Consider the following 25,275-nt stretch of genomic DNA (forward strand, 5'->3'; position numbering starts at 1 on the left):
TTAAAGGTTAAGGGGAAAAAAATAGTCGGGAGTTTTTTGAAAAAAGTACTAGATACTCTTATTGTAATGATTGGAATATCTAAGAATATTAAACTATGCAACAAATTTTGTTTTAGCCTTGAGAAGTTAGTTTAAATTCAAAAAAAAAAGATAAAACAATTAATTTTCCTTTTTGGTATTTTGACTTAAATTGTATAAAAAAAACACGCAGGAATTTCAGTATAATTAAAATTTATGATTAAAAATTTTAAGTGTATTTTATTTAAAAGTTTTGGAGAATAACACGAATTTGTGGCATAGTGAGAATCTCGTGTGCAATCTACTGCAAGGCTTTGGATTCGAATCTTCTTGAAATCAAAGAAATTTTACATTTTGAAGCCATGAAATTACTGAAATGCCATAAGGTATATTACAAAAAAAACAACAAATAAAAATAGCACGACGACACGCGCACATCATATATAAGTTATCTTCCCTATTCCATTTTAGTTTTAGCATATTAATAAATTTCATTAAATATACTTTATAATTTTATTTTTTAAAATAAAAATATAAACTTTTAAAAATACTCTTCATTTAATACTTTATTGCTAAAAGAATAAATAAGAGAGAGAATATATAAGAAGGGTAATATTAAAAAGGTATAATTAATGAAACCTTATTTTTATTAAAGTGTCTTATATTTTAAAACGTTTAATCTCCTATAAAAGTGTTTTATAATTTAGGATGGAGAAAGTATTATTCTTACACTTTTCGATTGTGTCTTGATGAAAGGCTAAACAATAAAGTCTGGTTTTCCCCCTTCTTTTTCAAATCTAAATTCTGGCTATAAATTAGAGGATTTAAGAATTAATAGCCTATGTGAAGATTTGTTGTTTTGCATATGTGGTTTTGAATAGAGGATTGAGAAAGTAAGAAGTTTATTTTATTGCCTTATTTTGTTTGGCATGTAAGGTGATTGTCAAGATGTTTGGGTGAAAATTTTTATTAGAAAGAGCTGTTAAACCTTACTAAATTAAACATAGTTGAGTTTAGTGTTTGAGTCACTTATTTTTATATTATTAGATATAGATAAATAAATGAGCATGTGTTTGTGTGAACATCATGTGACTATTGAAAGAATTTATCTTGAAATTTTGTGAGAGTAATTGTTTATGAATCGAGATGAATAACAGGTGGTAATTTATAAATAGTTTGAATATGATAAAGTTTTAAAGTGTTCTCGAGTAGTTAAATTAATTTTTAAAAAGTCTCATGAAAATGTCAAAATAATTCTTAAATCTCTCAAGCCGTAATTATAAATAGGTTTTGGTGTACATTTATCAAAATATTCTTAACAAATAAAAAAATTCTACCCTCATGGTCATTTTGGTAAGGATGTTTTGATAAATATACTTCAAAATTTATTTATAAGTAAGTCTCATGAGATTCTAAAATTATTTTTGCATTTCATGGAATTTGTTAGAAATCAAATTCCTTTTATGAAACTTCTTAGGTGTGTTTGGTTTGAAGGAAGAGGAGAGGAGGGTTTTTAAGTTATTTTATTTGATTTTATTAAAGGAGAAGGGTTTTTAATGATCTTTTATTTAGTTTAAGAAAAGAGGAAATGGGAGGTAATAATTAAATTACCATTATACCTTTATATAAAAAGATTTTCATTTTTTTAACTTTTTATCATACAAATCAATTTTATATTTAAATTCAAATTGTATAATTTTTTTTTAAAAAAGCACCCTAATTTTATCAATTTTTTTTAACTTCTTTTCCCTATATAGATGACAATTTCATTAATAATTATATAAAACAATTAATGTTTTGGGTAAAATTTTTCATAAGAAATAATTATATATGTTAGTCATTAATAATAAATTCTTTTTTCTCTATCAAAGAATCACACATTAAACATTTAATTCTTTGATCCAAAAAAATCATCCTAATATTCATTAAAAGATATTTCCTACCAAGAAAATTGAAATAACAATATTAATATCAATTTTTTTACATAAATATTAAGATCAATAATTATCATCATTCTATGCTCAAGAGTGTATAACATATTGAACATATAACAAAATATTCAAAAGTAATTAATAATGCTCAAGAACTACATTTTAAACATTTAGGCAACAAAATATAGAAAAGTTATCAATAAAAGTCATTATTTAATTAGAACTATAGAACATCTTCATTATTGCTTCCTTCCGTATTGAAGTTGAACATTGAATTGCTACCTTAAGCCTACCATTATCGGCCAAAAGGAACCAATATATGTAAGGTAATCTTGCAGTATCACACCCACACTTTTCAAGCATTTTTCAAAGTTTCAATGTCAAGCTTCAGTACGAAAGAAAGCGATAATGAGAATGTTCTATAATTTTAATTAGATGATAACTTTTCTATATTTTGTTACTTAGATGCTCAAAATATGATTCTTGAGCATTATTAATGGCTTTTGAATATTTTGTTATATGTTCAATATGTTAAATACTCTTGAGCATAGAATGATGACAACTACTAATCTTAATATTTATGTAAAAAAATTAATGTTAATATTGTTATTTCAATTTCCTTGACAAGCAGCCTCTTTCAATGAATATTCAGATAATTTTTTTGTATCAAAGAATTAAATGTTTAATGTGTGATTCTTTGACAAAGGAAAATGAATTTATTATTAATGATTAACATATATAATTCTTTCTTATGAAAATTTTTACCCAAGACATTAATTGTTTTATATAATTATTAATGAAAGTGTCACTTATTTGGAGAAAAGAAGTTAAAAAAAATTGATAAGATTAAGGTGCATTTTTTTTACAAAAAATTATATGATTTGAATTTAGATGTAAAATTGATTTGCATGATAAAAAGTTAAAAAAATGAAAATATTTTTATATAAAAGTATAATAATAATTTAATTATTACATTCTCTTTTCTTCCCTTTTGAACCAAATAAAAATTTATTAAAAATCCTTTCCTTTTTCTCTGACAAAATTAAATAAAATAATATAAATTTTTTTTTTCTAATCAAACATACCTCTGATGTTTCTATTCACTTATGCATAAAATATTTGGGATTTGAAAGATATTCACACAAATTTTATATGACCTTTAAATGAGTTTACGTTTCTGATTTCCCCCTTAATATATAGGAAGAATTACAATTAAATCGTCATTGTATTTTAATTTAATTGTTAATAAATTTTACAGTGATTCATTTTTTTATGTAACACTTTGATACAATTCTTTCTAATATTTATTTATTTATTTTTTCCGCTCTCTCACTCCTTTCTTGTTTTGTTGCCCTCGTCGGCCTGCGAAGCCGAAACTGTGCCGTCTGCTCTCACAAGACAAGCCACTGGCCGCTACCACTGTCTCCGTCAGTTCTCTCTTCCTCTCTCGACTGACGGACTCTGACTGGCTATCTTCCCTCTCGCTCAGCTGAGCGAAGCCGAAGCTCTGTTCAAGTGTTCACCCACCGTCGAGGCTGAAGGTGAGGAACGTTTTCTTCTCCACACTCTCTGTAAGGTCGTATGACTCTAAACTCTGATTCTTTCCTTCTTCAAATTATTGTAACTTTCTATCAACTGACACTCATAAAAGCAGAGTAGTTTATTTCCTGAAGCAAAATGACTTCTTTCTGTTCTAGGAGAATCGGAGATTGTTCGTTAAGGTGTGATTTTAATATTGCGAAACTGTGAGGAAAGGAAAACGAAAAGGGACTATGCTTTTGTGGTTTTCGAGTCATTCAGTAATCTCTCATATTGTAGAAGTAAATATTATGAAATATGGTATGTTGTTAATATTAGTGTCCTTTCCCACATGGTGTTTGGTTGATTATGTTCCCCTTGATTTGTTATCAAAATAAGGAAGAAGATACGCTAGGTCAGGTTGAGTAAAATTTCCATGGTTTGAATTGAAACTCGACCCACCCAACCATTCCAACTATGTTGACATGATTTCTTGCTATGGATTATAACTATTCCCTTTTGACATGATTGTACAATATTTTTTTCAGGACCTATACTGTCCTATAGCCTGAATATATGGGTGTGTAAAAGATTGAATCTTTTCAGGACTTGTCTACAGTAATTGAGACCATAAATATACTGTATTTTAGAAATTACCCTGTCATACTTGCTTAAGATACAAATTTTGTTGGTATGAGGATCATCTGATGTGATTTGTAAGGGCCGAGCATCTGTTTTATCTAGCAGCAAATTTAGAAAGATGTTTGCACAAAATCTGATTTCTTAACATATATGGGTTACTATTTTTCCGGAATAATTATTGATTTTCTCATTAAAATTATTTTTCACACAAAGGTGTTAGTAAAATTCAGCATAAATCTGCTATCAAGTGGTAAAAACAATTTATTCATATGCATCTATGAGGTATCAAATAAAAAAAAAATTGTACCATAATGTCAAAAAAAAAAAAATATATTCATAATGTCATTGCAAGCCATCAAGCCAAGACAGGTTGTAATGATTGGGTGGGTGGAGCTTTAAGCCGTTATGGAATTTTACTAAACCTAACCTGGTCTATCTTCTTTATGCAAAAAAGTTTTAGTAGGTTATAATATATTGCCCTTTTGTTTATGGTTCATCTGTTCTAACGTGTTAAATTCTTTGCAGGTCTTGTTCTTAGAGCTTGTGTGATCAGTTGGACATAAATTGCTGTTGGAAGATGAGTGAGTTTCTATTTGATGACATTTTCAAGGTTGAGGATGTAGATCCAGATGGTAAAAAGTATGATAAAGGTATGCTTCTTGGAACCCAATTCCTTAGTTCAGTTCAATTGTAATGCTTAACTCTCTCTCTACCCAATTCATTGCACTCAGTCAGGTACTTTGATTTTGAACCTCATGAGTGGAAGGTTGTTTCTGTTTTAATTACAGTATGTTGGGTTTATATGACACTTTTTTGGGTCTGGTTGTTTTTGCTTACGTTCTATAAAAAAATTTGGTTATATTTGTTAGCTGTCAGCGTTTAATTGTGTGTTATGACTTATGACTTATCTTTACTAATTCTCTCTTGATTTGGTTTGCATTTGGTGACATATTGCAAAAAATACTTTAGGACCTAATGGAAGTTAACTGTTAGTAAATATATGTCATTGGTAAAGAAGAAACTAGTGAAGACTAAGCAATGCTATTTCTTCTGTGGCCGTGTCTAATAAAATGATTTCAAGAAAAAAAATGTTCTCCTGTTCAGGTTTGAGCTGTAAGACAGACTATCCAAAGGAGGTTTCCTGTAAAATTTTAATTAACAGTTGAATGATACTGTTATCACTTTCAATAATCAGTTTCTGATGGATGTAAGGATTGAATTATAAGGATCTATTCAATGACAAATCCTGACCCATGAATAACAGAACAAATACAGAGCAGGAGTAATATAAGGTGAAAGAGGTCAGAGGATTGTCATTTTTGCTCGCTATAATGGAAAATTATATAATGAAATTCAAAATCCAAGAAATTCTAAAGTGGTTATGAGTTTTGACCAACACCAAGGTTTAGTAATTTATCATGAGATAAATTATGCAATGAAATATGCATATTGATGTTTATTAAAGTTGCTTTGCAACTCAATTATAATCTCAATTCCAATATATATCGAGTCTTTAAGGATTTTGACATACCAACCTTATAGTATTTTTATGATATGTAGCCCTATATCCAAATGCATGTTTGTTTATTTTCTTGTGTTTTCTCCTTACGTTCATGTTATACATATAAGCCGTTTAATGGGCCTGACCTTCATATTTTTCATGACTTCTTTCTTTTAGTGTCTCGGATTGTGGCAAAAAGTGAGAAGCGTGACATGTACATGCTTCTGGATGTAAATACAGAGCTTTATCCGCTGAACAAAAATGAAAGATTCTTGATGGTTCTGTCTCCCTCACTGGTTTTAAGTACAAAGGTGAACCTAGCTCTCTTCTCGCATATGTCTACTTTTTTCCTTGCTATGTATCCATGCAATCTCTTTCTTGCTCATTTATATAACTTATATTTGTACCTTTTCTTTCTGATTGAGTTTTATCTGTTCTGCATTTGCCAACCTGTGTTGTGTGGGCCTGGATGTTTTTTTAATTAATGTTGATGCATTGAATTAGAAAAACTTCTGCCTACGAGTTTTTTCTGCATCTTTTGCGGAGAATATTTGAACAATGAAGCGTCTAATCAAATGAGAATAAAAGGGTTCTGCCATTTGAAATTTTTCGAAGTTGGATGTTCAATAATAACTTTCTCTAGTAAAATGCAGTGAACTCATGGGGAGAAAAGAAACTGATTGGTTCATCCTCGTGGAACAACTAATTCATACAAAGTTTAACACAGTCATTCGGTCTCCCTTAGATCTTTGTTTTTTTGAGGGGGAAAAATGGAAAAACAACAATTTCAGAAGCAGTGAGCTAATGAGAGGTGACAAAGAGGAGTAAATACTAAAGTGCAAAACCGTAATTTCTGGAAGTTTTCAGTGGTCCAAGCTTCAAATATATGGTCATAGATAATTAGTCAGCTCCAGTATACTGAGTTATCAAACTGCCCCAGTACAGTAAATAACTGTTGAAGTTGATGACCTATAAAATGTTGCCTCTCATCATTATGTACTGATTTTTGAATGAGATGAAAGAAGTGATCAGAGCTAGCGGTTGCTTATTGCCTACTTCTAGCACTCATAGTTTAATTGGATGTGAGAAACTGAGACTTCAGAAGAATCATATCACTCTGATGACTTCTTGCATTGTACGGCCAGCCAGGAGAACATTCTACATGGTTGTTTCAGATAAATATTGTTGATGTACCTTGTGAGAAAGTGGATGATATCCTCATTCTCTGCCATTTTCAACTCTAGTTACTTCTTATCTAGTTGAATAGATCACTAAAAATGCGGCAATTTATTGCATGCCATTGCTTACAGCTACCTTCTTTGCTCACACTAATGCTTGTAATTTGTTAATGCGTTTATTTTGAAGGCTGAACTAAGAATTATATGACCTGTAATGGATTAGAATTTTTTTATGATGACAACATCTTGCTGCCATCTTTTAGTTGATGAGAAAATTGTTTTAGTGAGTTTAGGAATCGTTTTGTTTTGTGCCTCCAAAAAAAGGCCAAATTTTTTTTCTACTGAATTGATCATTTCTCCAGGATGGCAAAGTGTCCATTCAAGACAAGTTTGAATACATCATGCATGGAAGGTTATATAACATCACAAAAGAAGGTTCCAAAGATGAACACGAAGTGTACGTACTAAATTCCTTTCCCTTAGCTTCACATCCCATTTTCATTTTTTTTTTGTTCAATACTCCCTCCATTCTAATTTATAAGGCATTTTTTGACAACATTACACAAACCAATGATGTTTATTAAATATAATTTCCAATCTTCATTTTTTATAAACTTCTAAAAATATCCTTCATCAATAGAAGAGAGAGAGAGAAGGAAATTTATGTAATGAGTGAAATAATGAGGGGTAATATTGGAATAATCATCATTAATGAAATATTTTTTTATTTAAAATATCTTATATTTTTAGACATCAAGCCACTTTCAAAAATGTCTTATAAGATGGAATTGAGGGAGTAAAACCCATCACCTAGGGGCTGGATATTCTATTTCAATTTGATCTGTAACTTCACTGATTTTGTTGCATTTTTGCAATTATGCTTTTCTATTGCTTGTTTTAGTTTCTTTATGATACAACAGCAAAAGATATTTCCAAAGTTGTATCATCATCAATGGAATTCCCTTTTTCTTTGTCTATTGATTTGTTTATCTGTGAGTTTCCATTTATCCAATCATGAAGTTATTGAACTTACATGTAAATATGAACTTGTTTGATTTTCTGATTTAGTTTCTGTCTTTCTCCAGTGAGGTCTATGTATCTTTTGGTGGGCTACAGATGATGCTGAGGGGCCATGCTTCGAACTGTCTCAAATTTGCGATGGATCAGACCTTGTTCTTACTAATAAGGAAGATTGAAACTTAAAGCTTTTATCCTGTAATTGCTGATGAATTTTCTGGAGGGGTGAAAGATGAATCTGATATAGTTTAGGTTTATTAAACTGTTAACTTTTTAAACTTTGGATTGTTACAGAATTTCAGACCATATGAGAAGGACCATAAGCGTATCTGATTTTATGGTTATCTTATTATATGTCTTGCTTGATTACAGGGTTATTTATGGCATTAAGGCAGGGCTTATTTACATAGATACTATCTCATATAAGGGAAAATTTTAAGTTTGTGGTGGTCCTTTTTATAAGGGGAAAAAAAGGAGACAATGAACCAGTAACTTTTTTTTTTTCCACCAGGAATACCCTTCATTAACTCTTTCTATATTTATGCAAATAAACTCCTGTCGATAATTTGTTGGTTATTTTCCTAAAATTGTATAGTATTATGAGGTTTATTTTGCATGACTTAAAACTTAAGGAAGATTATCTACATATAATTTAAGTCTGGGGGGATTATTTTTTACAAAATAAAGTTTGAAGGATTAATTGGTCAGTAAAATAAATTTAAGGAAATTATATTTAATATGCTTCCAATTAAATTAAAGAAGTTGATTTTTTTTATATTTTATTTTCCTTATAACTGAATTTTTTTATAAATATTATTAATACTCTTAAATTCATTAGTATTGATTTAATTGAATAAAAATATATTAAATATATAATTGAAGTATAAATTTATTCCTGATGTTTTTTCAAAAGTGCAATTAATATTTTAAAATATTTAAAGGTATAATATTATCTTGATGTTTTTTAAAATGGAATAATTTTGTCCTGTTATTATAGAAAGCTTACATTGATTATTATCTATACTTGTTTGACTATTATCCTTTAATTTGCATGCCACGTCACTTGCTTCATATGGATTCAAACTCAAGATCTCTTACTTAAGTGATTATTATCTCTTTTATTGAGACTTGCACCCATTGGTTTGAGGATCCAAAGGAGACAAGGATGGGTGCTTCTCCCACACTTAAATGCTCTTTGGCAACAATTAGAAACTTTGTTTATGAAGGTTTTTAAAAGAGAGTTTGGCCCCCACTTCACATTTTGTTTTTTTTAACCCCCCTCATTCTATGTTTTATTTTCAATTTGGCCCATTCATTAGCTTCCAGATATCTCCATGGATTTCGAGTCACTTCCTTTTCTACTGGTTACCCACGTGTATTTTTTATTAGAGGTAATTCAATGTAAAATATTATTTAATTTTAAATGTGAATACTTTTTTCAGTAATAATTCGAACCTTATTCATTATTTTGAAAGGAGCTACTGCTAAGCACCGAAGTCTAATGGCCCAACGAAAAATGATCCAAGCCCGAAACATTGTTGTAAACCAACCTTCGATACGAACTAACCTAGCCGGCCCTTCAACATCGGAGAGGAGGGAGGAAGAGGCAGCTGTCGCGGGTTTTTCAAATTGCTTCCATGGACTGAGAGCTTCGAAATAGTTACATTAGGAAGCAGCGGCGCGTTTGTAAGCACTGGCAGGTAAATATTTGATTGAAATGTATTTTGCTTCTTTCTTTCTTTCTTCTCTCTCTCAAGACTCAAATTCTCTCTTTATGCATTTTTCCTGCGGGAATTTCTGAAGTGGGTTCTTGCTTAATTTGTTGTCTTTGTTGATTATTGAACTGAATAAGGTTACGAGTCTGTTTGTTTCTATGGGAAAAAAATGGGTTTTAGAGAAAACATTTTCGATAATGGTTCGTTAAAGCTGACGCTCTTTCCCGTGTATTTGTTTTGCCTCAATATATATTTTTTTTTTTTTGCAATGGGCTCAACTCACTGGTTAATTGTATTGAAGTTCAGGTACACAGGTTGGCTGCGCATAAACATCGTAGAAAAGAAAATATTGGTGTTTGGAGTTTTTGGTCGAATATCAAACATTAAATCAGATAAACTGTGAGAAACAGATGGATCACTTGGCAGCCGCTGAAGAGCAAATTGCTTCACAGCGATTGCAGCAGAAACTCAATGAAGTGAATGTAGCTGCTCAAGCTCATCTAGCCCCTATCCAAGACCATGTCAATTTTACCCTTCAGGTTCCTTTCTATCCCTTTCAGTCATTCTCATTTGTATTTTATGTCAATTTTACTGGCTCTTTTATCTTTCCTGGTAAGAATGGAAGATTTTTTGGCTTGATGACTAGAAAGTAAATGGACATTAGGACTTGGAAACTAAAACCCTATTTGGGTAGCTGAAATTTTCCCCCCAACTTATTTCCTCCCTTTTGTTTCTAGTTCAAATTTATAGATCCTTGTAAATACTGAATAGTGATAGAATTTTGTACTTCTAGCTAGGTCATATAAATATTGCTTGTTGGGGGATTTTTAATTTTTTATCTAATGGTGTAAAAATATGGATCAAATGAAATATTTTGTATGCATTATGTCATTACTTTTGCAAGAAGTCGAAAACTTGGTGGCTCTTTTTCTTTAAATTGCTAGATTTTAATTTATCACGGTTGATTGTTTCGATGATGATTGCAGAAGGCCTACTTCAGATGTGCTTATGAGTGTTTTGACAGAAGCAAAAAGCAGGAAGAAATAACCAGATGTGTTGAGAATTGCAGTATCCCTCTTTCAAATGCTCAACAGAAGTTTGATAATGAGATGGCAATGTTTCAAGTAAGTTTTCCACCTTACAGATCTGCAATCATATTATTTCTCCTCTGTTGATTACTTAATTATCTATTAGAGCTACAGAGGAATTTCAGGTAAAAAATATCTATTTTAGCTTCTCTACATTTTTGTAATATAGTAATTGTCTTAAAACGAAAGTGTTTAATTTGTAGGATATTGCATAAAATGTAATGTTGTTCAATTACATAATGTTAATTAGTGAAAGAGCAAACCATGTGAAAGAGAGGAAACAATGTGTGCCAGTAAATAGTAAGGATAATAATGTCCTAGCTGAAAAACACTAAAAGAGAGTACAAATTCAAAACTAATTGATGCAATAAAGTTTTGCAATCCTATGGATGGTTCCTAGCTAACCTACCACCTTGGACTTCGTCTTAATTTGTTAATGCTCCTCTTCTTTTGCATGTATCCTAATTTTATGACTAGTTCTGGTTGTCAATAATGTCATTTCTTCTGCTGGTTGTTTTCCTTGAGAATGCCTGAAAATATAGTTTAAATCCTCCCTCTATCGTGAAAGATTACATTTTCCCTTGAATTGAAAAGATATCCTACAGCCAATATAGTGACAAGGATTTGTCTTTCCATCTACTACAGTATTTTGGGGATCAAATGTCTAAAAAGCAATGAGCAGTGATTGGTTTGATGTCGCCTTTGAAGTAATTAAATTGCAGTAATGTTAGCCCTGACATTAAATGGGCAAATGTTAACTTTAACTTTGCTGACTTAGACTTAATGTTAGGGACAGCATTGTTATGATTTAATTACTTTTAGGGCAATATTGGTATGATTTCATTACTTTAAATGCAACGTTGTACGATTTGAATCAAAGTTATTTCTGAGTCAATAAAATTAACTGTCAGTGTTTGCCCATTTAACTTTAAGAACAACATCGCTACAATTTAATTACTTCAAAGGTAGCATTGCTATGACAAAGAGTTTAGAACATTGGGCATTCTTATGAAAATAGTTCAGTGGCAAAAATGAACTTTAACCAACATCTTTACTTGCTGGAACTATTTTGGTAATTGATGGCTTTTCTCGTTGATCTGACCATCGTATACTTGAACTGACTGCAGGAGAAGTTGAATAGGTCTCTGATGGTGTGCCAAGATAAGTATGAGACAGCTAAGATGCAGAAGAAACCAGGAGCTATGAATGATTTGGTTTCATGTGCTGATCAGTCGATCCAGGATGGCATTAAAATGCTGCCACTTCTTGCTGACAAGTTAAAAGCTTCCTTTTCCATTAGGGATAATGCTTCATAGCTGATTTTTGACTTTCATATACATAAATTACCAATGAAAATGGCAGGACAAAACTTTTCTGCAACTATTTTTTGAACCAAGAGAGGATATTAGTTCCTATAGTTAGAATAGGAACACATTTAGATTTCATCAATGACTTGAGGGAAGCATAATAGATGAAAAGGTTGTGCTTCTTATTTAATGGCCATGGCATTAAATATCCTTTTTTTTTTTTGGTTTCAAGGATTCCCCCCCTGAAGATTTTGATTATTATGAGTCATTGATCAATCAGTAATAATTTTTGAATGCAAGAGGTTGTATTACTGGGCAATCTTGCAACACGAGTGATGGTCATAGATCCTATTTTATTTATGCTTATTTTATTTATGCAAACAGATTGTTAATTGAATACAGTATTGTCACACAATCCATATAATTGGCCCTAAGTAACATGACAAAGCTAATATATATTTTCCTTTTCACCATTTTTATGATGTGATATTCTTCGTGAAGCTTTCTGAAGTAGAAATGGATGGTGGGCTGCAGCTCTCTTCCTCTTCCCCTTTCCTACCCTTGCTCCTTTACCCATTTTTCTCTAGTTAATTAGCTCACAAATGTTCAAAATTGGCACTTCTCGTCTGCGCACAATCTCTCTATTGATCGCTCCTATTCATTACTTGTTCTCTACATTTGGTATTATTTTAATGATTTTTTGGGAGAATTATATTAATGATTTTTTTGGATAGGGATTTCGTTCAAAATAAAAGGACTTAATACATATAATTTTTTTTTTCATTTTACCCATTGTATTTATTAATTTAAATATTTGTGTGAATATATTTGTTATTCATCATAAAGTGCATTGATAATTGGGATTAGGAGTTAAAAGAGAAAAGCAATATATATTTTTATAGAAATGAAGATTTTATTGGTATGCATTTTTTTTTTAAAAAAAACTGTTTCTTTTGCACTAGAGAGTACAATAAATTCAAAAAAAAAAATTCTTTTAAATATATGATACAAATTAAATTTTGGGGCACACTGCATTACTTATAATTATAATTGAATTCAAGGAATGAAAAATTTGTTCTAATTATAATTGAATTAATAATTGATTATAAATTTATTATATTAATTAGAATCATATTTTCTTTTTTACAAAGAATATACATTTTTTATAACTACCAGAATACAGGAGTATATTATAAGAATAATATCATATTTCTTGCGTCAACTATTACTTTTAATCATTACTTAAGAAATAAGAAATTTTATTTTAAATTATGTTTAAAATTTAGTGTACAAAACTTTTTTTTTTTTTTACCTTCAAAGTTTTTTTTTTCATTTTTCCAAAATAATTGGGGAAAAAAACATTTATAAAATACAGAACAGTGAAAATTGACGTCCGTGGTAAGCTGCACCTTCCAGCATTCTCCGCCGCCATTCATTCCAGTTTCAGCTTGTCAAAGGTGAACAATTTCTTCCTTATCCGTTTCATAATGAGCAGAGGAGAGAGAGTGAGAGAGCTGCCCCGAAAGTGATGCATAAATGATAATTTTCTAGCGGAAGCCAAAAGGGTTGGAAATGTAAACTATTCTAGCGTAGTAGAGATGTCTTGGAGGCTTTGAGCTAGGAAATTATAAAATTTAATTACCGAGTTATCGTTATTATTTTTGTTTGTGTTGTTGTAACGAAAGAATTGAAGCCAAAGAAAAGTGGGTTATGCATGTTAAGTAGGTGAGAAATTGACCTCTGTATATTCGGATTCACTGGGGCTGCAATATGGGTGATGCAACTCATTTCCTCTCCTGTCTCGGCGCTTCTTGAGTTAATTAATGAGATGATACTATGCTTTGTCATACTGGTGATTTGCGTATGTGCGTCCTAAGAAATAGAAATGTTCAGATTTCCTCTAGTGGCTTAGAAAACGGAATCATCATCATCATCATTATTATTTTGGAAAAGTGAAAATGGAATATATCCAACCAAAGAATCAATGTCAAATGGAATCATTATTTGAATATGCCGTGTGTCCAAATTGATGCATAGGCTATTGCATTTTTCTTATCATTATTCTGTTTTAGGTGTATGAATACGTCTTGTATTACAGCTTGAAGAAAAATTGGAAGATTCTTAAGCCCCTCAAAATTCTTATGGCACAGGGTTTGGATGTCAGTGGTAGAGATTGAAAGAGGCTAAGCCCTTGGCCAAAAGGAAAACTCTAGTTCTGATCAGAACCACATTGGGGTGAAAATTAAGACAATGAACATATCATCTCAAACCTTCATCTTAAATCTGGCGCCTCAGGTAACCCTGTTTATTTATTATTGTTTTAGTTTCTTTTTGGTTTCTCTTTTCCCCTCCAGTGATGATGTTTTGTTGCTTTTCCTTCAGTAATTTGCATAATTTTCTGCAGATGACCAGATACAAGCAGGGAGTAGAGGAGTTTGTTATGCCTAGCCTGAATTGTAGAAGTTTGTGCCTCTCACGCCAGTGTAGACATAATGCAGGAGATCTTTTCAAAAGGCACCGTTGCACGATGAATTGTATTTTGAATTACATAGTTGTTTGAGTGCATGCATGTGCCTTTGATTAATATAAAGAGTAATATAATTTTTGGCACATTTAGACTAAAAATGCTTGGAGGCATTGCAGTGTTGAAATGCCTTCACATGATGTTACCAGCATTCTTTGTTTACTCACTCACTATTATCACTATCTTGAGGGAGCTTCTTGTATAATTTGTTCAAGCAACTGCAGTAAAATCTTTTCTTGATTGCTTCAACTTAAGTAATTCTAATTTAGCATCTATGCACGTGCTTTGTAGCACTATATGAACGATTTAGACAGTCATTATGAAACATGCATTTCTTTTTTACAGGAAGGAGAGTATATATCGTCCTACTGTAGTTCTCCACTCAGGTGCAAGTTTATCTTTTGAGACTTTTCAGGTAATGAGCTTATTTCTATCCCAGCCCATATCTCATATATTGATAGCTTTTCTTGATGCAGACTCTCAAATTGCTTCTGCTTTTGAGGAGTTCTCTATCTGTTCTACCAATATCAATGATGTTGGAGAGCTAAAGGTATCCTATACAGTCTACTTGTGATTTAGGTTATGCAAGATCATGAATTTCTCACAAGAATGAACTGTGCCTTTGGGTGAGGATGTGTTTTGATGATAAAAATGCAGTTGAAACGATTATATATATTCCTTTTTCCCTACTGAATCAACCATGAGAGTCAAGAAATTCCATGCTATGTTGCCAATACTATGATATAGTTCATTTTTTTGTGTTTACATGATCATGATGGTATCGTGCACATAAATCTTGAGTATTTTGCACTGTTTATCTTCTAACTTCACTTTTCAGATAAGCATAGAGGTATCTGGTACCAAAACTCAAAGTATCTTTGATGATGTCTTTGACAAAATGGTTGCTGCAGCCCAGCCAATTCCAGGGTTTCGAAGAGTAAAAGGAGGTGAGCAGTTCTGATTCATTGGGGGATCTAAATTTGACGAATAGTGTGGATTTTCAATGTATCAGGATTGCACTGTTATGTAGAAATTTGATAACAAACTCATAATTTTGCATTTGTCATGAATGTTGGTGGTGATCATGTTCTTTGTGTATCAGTGTTAATTTGTGGTGTTGAACACTTGCTTGTGTTAATGGCCAAAAACACACTTGCTTCTGTTTGTTTCAGAGAATTTATAATCCTCCAGAGACGTAAGAAGGCTTATACTTGTTGATGCTGTTAGTTTAGATGCTCCTTATAGCAAGTTCACCTTTTATTTCTGTTATACTGTGTTAGGTAGCATCTCTTTCAGTGTCAGAACCGCTAGCCCCTTCAATAAACTAGTGATAGCATGATATCGTTGCTGGGCATTGAAGCGATGTGCTGAAAGTATGAAGTCTCTTGTAAAATTATAATGATATGAAAGACATGCAAAGATAGCTTTCTGCCATTGTGTTTGTGGAACTTGTCTCTACGCATCCTTTAGGTGGAATAATATTTGATTAAGCAAAAGGTAAAACAAAAAGTTTGATGAAGAAACTGTTTTCATGAATATTGTGTGTTGGCTAAAAGGATATTTTCTTAAGGCTTCATCATCACTTGGGCTATTCTTGGCAAATCTATGTTGCTCTTCCTTATATCTACAACTTGCTGATATTTTGTTTTGTCTTTGTTTTATGTTTTTGCTAACCAACTCCATCTCTAACAACTTGAGGACGACCAGGAAAAACACCAGATGTAAGTATTTTCCTCTATTAATCTGCTTAATGTTTTCCTGTCCCATTTTAACCGTACACATATATAAACTGCATACTTATTTAGGGGAAAGAACTCACCCATGGAGTAAGCATATTGCTAAAATTCGTACATGGACTTCTTTGGATTAAAATGAAAATGTTGGATCTCAATTAAAATTAACAGCAAGATGCTGTTTGCTTTTGACTGTGAAGGCAATGCCCGACTTAGCTTAGCAATGAAATTGCAAAAGTTCCTCTCCAGTTCCAAAATTTAATTAGGTTAAACGGTTTCATTTTTGTGCAATGTCAAAGGGGTGCTTGCTACATTTTAAAGAAAAGGGTAAAAATCTTTACCCAACTCTTTAAAGTAGTTTGCATGACATTGAAGTCAAATTTTACTGCTGGCAAAGACTATTTTTTGTTGGGTTCTACGTTGAATTGAACATTATGTCTTAATGCAAGACATTTTTATGGTCTTTGTGGGTTGAGTGTAAGAGAATTCATCTGGTTAATTAGGACTCTAGTTTAAAGCCTTAGAAAGAGGATAATTTGGTTTAGGTAATATGATGCCTATGAACATCACTTTTTTATTTTTTGAAATTATATGGAGTTATTAACTTTGATCTGCTACTTTTTTGGTATTAGGGGATTTGAAATTAACAGCAGAATGTATAAGACACCACATATTGCCATCACATGGGCCCTTGGAGGGTTACCGCAAAAATCTCAAGAATACAATTTTATGCCTCATTCCCTCTATGGTGATATATAAAGTTGAACATAATAATTGTTTTCCTTTTTGGGAGGCTTAAAGAATATCACTTTCTACTTTCTACTTTTGGGTGCATCCCACCCCTAGTTCCAGATATTGTTCCAGTTAGGAATTGTGAATATGGTGACATCTACCCTGTTTGAAACTTGATGAATGATCGGCATGCTTAAATTATTCCTAATCATGACTCTCCAAAATTCCACCCGGTTTATCTGAGAATTAGGTGAAAGGGTTTGGTAATTAGTTGCTTCTGGCCTTTGCATATTTTTCGTGAGTTCCCTACCTGTTACCATTAAAACAGTGCTTTCCCCTTCTCAACTGCGATGTGGAATTATGTGGCTGCCTCTAACGCAAAGATTTTATTTGGTGTTTGGTACCAAATTGGACTGACAAATTGATCTGTTGCAAGCCAGCAGATAGCATAAGCTTCACCATCTGATATATGTCATTTTTTTGAAACAGTACTTGGTTGCTTGAACTGTTGAGAATATTGTTTTGGTTTTTAAAAACATTAAATCTTTCCACACGATTGAAAGGAATTGTCACAGTATTTGATTGGATAGGGAAGCTTCATGCTTTTTTATTTATCTTTGGATCCTTGTGGGTTAAGTGTGCTTGTTTGGCATCTGTATGGAGTTCTGCATGTTAGGTCTTTAGTGGAGTTTCCTCCATGTACTTTAAATGATCAGAAGGCTATATATGGTTATAGTGCTTCCCCCTTCATTCACATCTTTTGGACGTTTTGGAAGGGCTTAGGGAGAGATTTAAAAGAGAGGACAATTATCCAACGAGGAGGGGGTTGAATTAGGTATTCTAAAACTTGCTCAAGAGCTATAAAAAAGGCTGAAGTATCAGAGTAAAAACACACAGTTTATCCTAATTCAGCGTAACTATTTGGCTTACATCAAATCCTAAAACTTGCTCTTGAAATTTTCTACTATAACTCGAGCATTAGTCAAAACAGGCTCTTGCTAGCCTCAATAACAAACAGACTTAAACCAAGTCCTAAATGCCTAGTTTCATTCTCCTTACAATGAAACCCCGAATGCCTACTCAAGGATCCCACTTCATTGAGTAATCTCACAAAGAAAAAGTGAAATGAAATGTAATCCGAGATACTACTAGAGCAGTGGAGAAACTGACCTGCATGAGGTTGTAATAGGCAATTTGATTCAATCCACAAGTCCTTGATGTAATGGAGATGAATTCATTTTTATAGGTTGTAAATTGTGTTTAACAGATACCAAAAGACATTTTATTAGAGGTGCTTGGACCTTCCAAAGTGTTCAAGGAAGTAATCAAGAAAATTGTCAACTCTACCGTAGCTGAATATGTGGAAAAGGTATTTTGCCGTTGTTCAATATAATAGTTCATTATTTTGTCACTACATATCTTCAACCAAGAAGTTACATGCTCAAGTTGTCAATTCAATTAAAATATTAAAATATAGCATAGTTTTTTCTGGAGCATTTCTCATTCTCTCTGAATCTTTTTGCGGAAAATGTTTCAGGAGAATTTGAAAGTTGGCAAAGATTTGAGAGTTGAGCAGAGCTTTGAAGATCTTGAAACAACTTTTGAACCTGGACAGAAGTTCAGCTTTGATGCCGTAGTTCAACTTCTACAACAGGATTGAGTTGTTTCAGCATCTGTTATCCTGGATTTTGTGGCATAATCATTCCTTTTAGATACACCATAGGTCCATATTGAGACAGAGTCAGAAAAGGGCAAGGATTAGGTTCCCAACACGCACAGTTGCTCTTCGAGGCTGTTTTGATCATCCACGGCTTTCCTGTAATTCTTAGCTAACAAAGCATCATGAAATTATTGCATATCACCAATTAAAGTTAGTGTGAATGGTAAAAACTCTTGTCATTTAAGTAAGTGGTTTGGGAGTTCAAATCCCAACCCTTGCATATATAGCAACTTAATTAGAAGAGGTTTACTGTTTGCTTTCAGTATCTCATAGGAGATAATCTCTATTGTTGGCGGAGTCTACTCTTTATGCTTACCTGAAAAATAAATTTTGCTGCATGTCCCCAAAGACTAGACATTCCTTCCACCTTGGACAACACATGTTTTCTCATACTTGCATATGCATAGTATATTTCTGCCTCCCACTGAACCATACCAGGTACCAAAAGTTATTTGTTACTCGTGAGCTTTCATTTTCATGTTTATGATTGATTGTACTATAACGCTACTAGATAGCTAGGAACTTGCTCTTCCATTTTCTTTTTTTCCTCCCTGTTTGGCCGTACAAGATTGATTCCAAATAGTTTCTTAAATGTTGTGGTACTCTGATCCTCTGCAACTGTGGACATCATTTGATGATGGAACATGGGAACTGAAATGGTTTATTTGTTGCAAAAAGTATTCCAGATTTTTTTTTAAATGCTCACCTAGTGATACTATGCTTAGTTACTCTCAAAGCTGCAATTGGTACGCAAAAAATGGATTAGAAGAAAGGGGGAAAAAGTGAAACAGAGTATTTGATTATAAAGTACCATTTAGGAGGGATCTGTTGTCATTATTATAAATCACATAATGGGATATTAATTAAATTTTTTAGATATTATTTGTAATTAAAGTCATTAACTATGAGGGGTAGTGTATTGTGAATTTACAATTTTATATTATTGTATGTTAGGTGGTTCTACGTTATAACTTGTTTATTTTATATTTCAATAACAAAAAATTTATGATATATTGATCATTAATTTATTGTATACTATATTTTAATATTATAATTATATATTTTTAAAATTATTTTATTAATAAAAGATAAATGCTTATGATTTTGAGCTACTCCCTCCGTTACAAACTAAGTTTGCAAGCTTCAGGTTGTTTGAAAGCTCATGTTAGATCGGGAGATTCACATGCATGTTAGATTCTATATTTTTATGATATATTGATAAATTTAGAAAAGCATTTTTGTACCAATAAATTTAATAAAATGACAAGTAAAAATTGCTAAAATGACAAGTTAAATTAAACTTTTAATAAATTTATTTTATATTATATCAAGGCAACAAAATTGAAATTGTTACAGAAAATTTAATTTAATGCTTTTAGTCAAAATAAAAAATTTGATTCAATACATTGTTTAAATTTTTATTAATTTTTTATGAAAATTCTACATGTATAAAGAATATTTAAAAGACAACTTAATTATATAAATTGAGTTATAAAGATTATGTAATTAATTTTATAGTTTTATAATCATTTAATAAAAATATTAGAATTCTTAATTCTATTTTTTAAAAGGAAAAAATTTAAAGATTTTAACTTTTAGGATTAAAAATTTTAATTGATCAAACTATAAGGGCACAATTAAAATAAAATAAATTATAAAGATCTAATTCAAAATTAAGTGAAATTATAAGGGCCTAAAAATATATTTTCCCTTTAATAAATTAGTAAAATTAATAAGTAATGGTTACTAAAATGATAAATTAAGTTAGGATTTTAACTATGTATTATATATATACATACTCCTTCCGTTTAAAAATGTAAGACATTTTAATTTAATTTCATTTCCAATAAAGTAGTTACCTGCTTTTTAACTAACTCTATCTTTTTATATTTTCCTCTATTAAGCACTCTATAATAATATAAAGTCATTATTAATAGGGACACTTTTAGAAAAAAAAAGGCAATTATTACACTTTGAAAGACTAAAAATGTCTTATATTTTTGAACATTTAATTTTTTAAAAAATGTCTTACATTTTTTAATAGAAAAAAAAAAATATATATATATATATATAAGGAAAAAAATGATAATTTGGTTCTTTAAAATGTCATAATTTTACTGAAATTTTTAGGGACTTCTATATTAATACATTTTAAAGTGAAAAGATCATTTTACCCTTATTAAAAATAACAAGCTCCTAATCATATTTTTGGCTTAAAAAATAACAACTTTTATTCTGTAAATCGCAAGAGTTGAACAAAAAAGTCATAACTTGTCAAGTGTAATTTTTATTATTAAAAAATAAGCCCCAATTATAATTTTTGTTTAAGGAATGACAATTTTTGTTCTGTGAATTGTAAGAGTTGAACCAAAAATCACAAAATGTCAAGTGTAATTTCAATCATTGAAAAATAACCTCTCAAAATAACAAATCTCATTTACGACTTTTATTTAAGGAATAATAGCTTTTATTCAAAAAATTGTAAGACTTGAACAAGAAATTATAACTTGTTAATAAAAGTAAAATTATCTTTTCAATTTAAATTTTATTGACACAGAGGTCCCTAAGAATTTCAGTAGAATTATAATATTTTAAAAATTAGATTGTTATTTATATAATTTGGAGGGATTTTTTTTATCATTTTACTTATATATAAAGGGTTGTAACAAATCTACTTCATGTTAAAATAAATCAATAATAAAATTAAATATGCATTGTCAAAAATATTTTCTTAGTAAATTAACAAATAAATATCTATGAATGAAAAGTATTTTGATCATTTATCATTAAAACATAATTTCAATTTAATTCTTCAATTTTTATTCAGGCAGCTAGTGGCAATTGCTAGATGGGTGAATTTTTTTTAAAAAAAAATAGATGATATTTTGATCATTTACCATTAAAACATAACTAGATTTTAATCCGCGCATTGCACAGGTTGATTTTACTGCCTTAAATCATGTGGAAAAAGGAAATTGCAATGATTGGTATTATGAATGGGTTGATAATTGAAGATGAATGCAAATAATGCAATGAAGTCACTAAGAAGTAGCTTTCAAATTCTGAAAAATTTCTCTTTACATAACATTGATAGTAGTGGACCATGGTTTTTTATTGGAGTCATGAATGAGAATTTTTAGTCCATCCATGTTCTTAACTCATAATAATGATGCATATAATTATCCATCCGTAAGGACCGTAATTGACAAGTATAAGCTAACATTTGAAAGCAGATTGGTCTCGACTTTGTTAATTGTCATTGTCGCACCCAAAAAAAATACGACGTGGACGGTGCGCGAGCGGAGGTCTTGGCCTCGTGGTAAAAACCAAATCGAATGAGGAGTCGCTATCAAGATTTTGAAGGAAATCTCGTGAAACTGATCAAAAGGAAGATAAGGTTAGTTTGCAAAATTAGAGAATAGGTTCGGGAGTCGATTGAGTGTAGGAAAGGTGTTAAGTACCTCACAACATCCATTTGGCAAAATGGTTATCCTGAAGCTTGCTGTGCTCTATTAATATAATTTTTTTAATTATTTTAATTATTCATTTTATATTCATGTGTTTGATAAAAATAATAAGAATTAGGTGAGAAATATTTATTTATTTATGAGGAAGGACGGACTTGACTCAAAATCTGACTCTGAAGCCTACATACCTTGTGATGGGGATAAAGTCCACGTAGTTCGGGCTTAAAAGTTTGTTGGTGAAAATATTTTTTTTAAAGAGAAATTAATTAAAAATAATTCATCATTTTGTAAATAAAATAATTTCTGAAATTTTGATATCTGTGTTTTAAATTGCAAAAGGTAATTTAATTTTAATTATTTTCTCCATTTTTAAATTTTTGGAATAAAGAAAGAAAAGGGTTTAAACTTATTTTTCTTTATATTTTATGATTGAAAATTTTAATTGCAGTACCTGCAGAACCTTATTGGTTCATACGATAATGCAATTGCTTTAAATATCTGCACAGATTCTGAAATCTCAGACGATAAAAAAATTTAATAATTTAATTTATTTATCTTATGTACATTTTTAAGTATTGATAATAATTTTTTTTAGCATGTAGATACATGTTTTGAAGAATTTTAATCATCATACCTACATAGCCTTATTAGCTTATATGGTAATATGATTATCCTGAATATCTGTGGAGATTCTAAAATCTCACACAGTAAAGGAATCAAATTTAAATACATTTTTAATGTGATTATATTAATATATAATTTATACATATTTTAAAAACTTAATCATTATATCTGCAAAGTCTTATTGACTCATACGATAATACGATTATCTTATAAGTCTACGGAGATTCAAAAATCTCACATGACTGAAAGATATAATTGGTAAATATGATTGCCATTTAAATACATTAATTTGGTTAATTAATTTTCTAAATTGTTTATTATATGATTATTTACAAATATCATTTATTATATATATTGAGAATCACTATATCTGCGAGAACTTATTATCCTATATGATAATGTGATTAATTTAAGTCTCTACGAAGATTTTTGAAATCTCACAGGGGACTTAAATAAATTATTGATTTAGATTATAAAAGAGAGTTAATATTAATGATGGGCCTTTGAAACTCATATAAATATGTACAAGATTGATTGTCACGCCCGTAAAACCTTGTTGATTTATATGGTATGAAATCATTTTAATCAGTCATGGAGACCCATACGATTTTCACACAACCAATTTTTATTTGAGACATTTGAAGCTATGTCTATTAAACATACATGGTTACATTCATGTAGATTTAAATTTTAATTTAAAATGACCTAGCAATTTTTATAATTATAGCTTAAGAAACAACCAAGTGTAATTTAAAAATGCCTTCCCCATAAGTTACCAACAACATAAGCAATATTAATTGAAGCTATCATTGTCAAACATTATAAAGTGATTTTTTTTTTAGGATTAATCACAAAGATTAATTTTTGAATGGTTGCAAAACAAGCACATACTTGATTTTTAAAGAGAATAAACTCAAATCACTTTTTACTATCTAGAGCCACATATATGGTAATTAAATTGAAAAGTTTCACATAAGACACGAACATCAAATGTTTTCAACCATTTAATCGATCCAAACTCATGACCAAAGAAGAATAATTGCTACAGCCAAGCCATATAAGAACAACATATAAAACCTTTGCAGTGTTCACGAGCAGCAATTAATCCCAGATATTTGCAAGCAAGCTGAAATGAAATCAACTATGAAACATTCCAGATCCAAATGCAAATAAATCATGAAACCTGTGTAATGGCTCTTCCTCTTTCACTCTCTGAAAATCGCAAGTACACTTTTAATTTTTTCTTCGTTGATCTCAGCCTCCTCTTTTCAAAACTCCTCCCTCTGATTGTACTCGTCTCTCTCAATCTCTTCCTCTTTCTCTCTCAGTCTCTTTTATTCCCAGAAAACGCTCATTATCATTGCCTCTTGGTTTCTCTCTTTTTCTCCAGCAAGAGCAGTTCTTTCTCTCTATTTTTTCATTTCTTTTTTAGCCAAAACAGCCCTCTCTCTCAGTTTCTCACTCTAGCAAGAACCATTCCTCCTCTCTAGTCTTTTTTTTAGAAAACACGCACTCTCCCCTCTCCTGCTTGTTTCGATCGTAGGCATTATATAGAGTAGTAAGGAAGAATGATTTACCGATTTCTCCTTTGGTCTCGAATTGCCATCCCTTTTTCTCCGATTGCGTGCATCTTTTCCTCTTCTTTCGTTGTGTGGGTTGCTTCTTCTTCCATCATTGGTGCTTTCTCTGCCCGTCCAAAGCCTACATGCGTGCGTATCTCTGTTTCTTTTCTAATCTCTGTACACGTTTTTGATCTTCTGTATGCTTTTCCCTTGCTCTTCGGCTTTCTCTGTTGCGTGCTGGTTTGCTGCTCTGGTTTTCTTCTTCTTCTCTGCGTCTAAGCCTTTTTCCTTTTCCAGCGCTTCTCTCATCTTCCTCTGGTTGTGCATGTGTGCTTCCTTTTTGGTTCTGTCGTGTCTCCTCCGATCTTGCCGTTTGCTTTGGCTTTCCTCTTCTCTCTGCATCTATATTTTTCTTCTTTTTCCTTCACCAGTCTCATCTTTTCTGGCTACGTGTGTGTGTTCCTAGTACTGTCTTTCTTTGCTACCTCTGACTTTGCCCTTTGGTGCTTGACCATGTGTGCTCATTCTGCTTTCTTTCTCTGCTTCTATCGTGTCTGTCTTTGTTTCCAGCTAATCTTGCGTGTTTTTGTTTCTGCTTCTTCTATTTCTGCTACATGGCCGAAAGTATACGTGCATGTGTGTTCTCCTTTCTGTGTTGCATGTGTGTGCTTTTGCAGATTTCTTGTTTCTCTCGTGTGCTGTGTTGGTCCATGTTTCGTCCAGCCTTGTATTTTTTATCCACTCTGTAACGTGTACATGAAGGACCCAATGTATTTTAATTTTTAATAACTCTTTTTTTTAATTATGTTTATTAATTTCAAAAATTGGGTTATGGGACTTAAAAAAAATTGATTTTGGATTAAGCAAATATTTTTGAAAATATAATCCTAAAAAGAAAATATAATAACTCTTTTAAGAAAATATAATCCTAGAAATCCTAATAGCTCTCTTTTTTTATTATGTTTATTATATTTTTTTTATATTTTTATATATTTTGG

The 25,275-nt window shown here is 31.1% G+C and overlaps 3 protein-coding genes across 14 annotated transcripts; all 3 read left to right on the forward strand.

Moving 5' to 3' along the window:
• The first annotated feature begins 3,284 nt into the window (after positions 1-3,284).
• On the forward strand, positions 3,285-8,174 carry LOC129316253 (DNA-directed RNA polymerases II and V subunit 8A-like). Of its 4 annotated transcripts, XM_054960580.1 has the most exons (6): positions 3,285-3,490; positions 3,647-3,788; positions 4,635-4,759; positions 5,788-5,921; positions 7,151-7,245; positions 7,874-8,174. In XM_054960580.1, the coding sequence occupies exons 3-6, from the start codon at positions 4,687-4,689 to the stop codon at positions 7,989-7,991; spliced, it is 420 nt and encodes a 139-aa protein (XP_054816555.1). In that variant the 5' UTR covers positions 3,285-3,490; positions 3,647-3,788; positions 4,635-4,686; the 3' UTR covers positions 7,992-8,174. The 4 variants fall into 4 exon arrangements, with proteins under 4 accessions (XP_054816555.1, XP_054816552.1, XP_054816554.1 ...); XM_054960577.1 differs by lacking the exon at positions 3,647-3,788 and having other exon boundaries at positions 3,285-3,525; XM_054960579.1 differs by lacking the exon at positions 3,647-3,788 and having other exon boundaries at positions 3,285-3,520.
• A 1,142-nt stretch (positions 8,175-9,316) lies between these two features.
• On the forward strand, positions 9,317-12,234 carry LOC129316252 (uncharacterized). Of its 3 annotated transcripts, none has more exons than XM_054960576.1 (4): positions 9,317-9,505; positions 9,835-10,059; positions 10,507-10,644; positions 11,736-12,234. In XM_054960576.1, exons 2-4 carry the CDS (start codon positions 9,931-9,933, stop codon positions 11,922-11,924), a joined length of 456 nt encoding a protein of 151 aa, XP_054816551.1. In that variant the 5' UTR covers positions 9,317-9,505; positions 9,835-9,930; the 3' UTR covers positions 11,925-12,234. The 3 variants fall into 3 exon arrangements, with proteins under 3 accessions (XP_054816551.1, XP_054816550.1, XP_054816549.1); XM_054960575.1 differs by having other exon boundaries at positions 9,318-9,505; positions 9,822-10,059; XM_054960574.1 differs by having other exon boundaries at positions 9,319-9,505; positions 9,827-10,059.
• A 1,068-nt stretch (positions 12,235-13,302) lies between these two features.
• LOC129316384 (uncharacterized) lies at positions 13,303-19,216 on the forward strand. Of its 7 annotated transcripts, none has more exons than XM_054960780.1 (9): positions 13,303-13,372; positions 14,066-14,210; positions 14,320-14,429; positions 14,785-14,825; positions 14,916-14,989; positions 15,278-15,386; positions 16,138-16,160; positions 18,172-18,273; positions 18,442-19,216. In XM_054960780.1, exons 2-9 carry the CDS (start codon positions 14,166-14,168, stop codon positions 18,562-18,564), a joined length of 627 nt encoding a protein of 208 aa, XP_054816755.1. In that variant the 5' UTR covers positions 13,303-13,372; positions 14,066-14,165; the 3' UTR covers positions 18,565-19,216. The 7 variants fall into 7 exon arrangements, with proteins under 7 accessions (XP_054816755.1, XP_054816757.1, XP_054816756.1 ...); XM_054960782.1 differs by having other exon boundaries at positions 13,319-13,372; positions 14,014-14,210; XM_054960781.1 differs by having other exon boundaries at positions 13,321-13,372; positions 13,988-14,210.
• The last annotated feature ends 6,059 nt before the right edge of the window (positions 19,217-25,275 follow it).

Source organism: Prosopis cineraria, unplaced genomic scaffold (genome assembly GCF_029017545.1).
Source record: "Prosopis cineraria cultivar Desert tree isolate PC_DT_omini unplaced genomic scaffold, ASM2901754v1 PC7, whole genome shotgun sequence".
NCBI lineage: Eukaryota > Viridiplantae > Streptophyta > Magnoliopsida > Fabales > Fabaceae > Prosopis > Prosopis cineraria.

Bases quoted from the DNA above. Each gene is read 5' to 3' on its own strand.
- LOC129316253 (XM_054960577.1), top strand. From the start codon at position 4,687: ATGAGTGAGTTTCTATTTGATGACATTTTCAAGGTTGAGGATGTAGAT. The intron at 5,922-7,150 runs GTGAACCTAGCT...TCATTTCTCCAG, and splicing joins CACTGGTTTTAAGTACAAAG to GATGGCAAAGTGTCCATTCA. The intron at 7,246-7,873 runs GTACGTACTAAA...GTCTTTCTCCAG, and splicing joins TCCAAAGATGAACACGAAGT to TGAGGTCTATGTATCTTTTG.
- LOC129316252 (XM_054960576.1), top strand. From the start codon at position 9,931: ATGGATCACTTGGCAGCCGCTGAAGAGCAAATTGCTTCACAGCGATTG. The intron at 10,060-10,506 runs GTTCCTTTCTAT...TGATGATTGCAG, and splicing joins ATGTCAATTTTACCCTTCAG to AAGGCCTACTTCAGATGTGC. The intron at 10,645-11,735 runs GTAAGTTTTCCA...AACTGACTGCAG, and splicing joins ATGAGATGGCAATGTTTCAA to GAGAAGTTGAATAGGTCTCT.
- LOC129316384 (XM_054960780.1), top strand. From the start codon at position 14,166: ATGAACATATCATCTCAAACCTTCATCTTAAATCTGGCGCCTCAG. The intron at 14,211-14,319 runs GTAACCCTGTTT...AATTTTCTGCAG, and splicing joins TCTTAAATCTGGCGCCTCAG to ATGACCAGATACAAGCAGGG. The intron at 18,274-18,441 runs GTATTTTGCCGT...AAAATGTTTCAG, and splicing joins TAGCTGAATATGTGGAAAAG to GAGAATTTGAAAGTTGGCAA.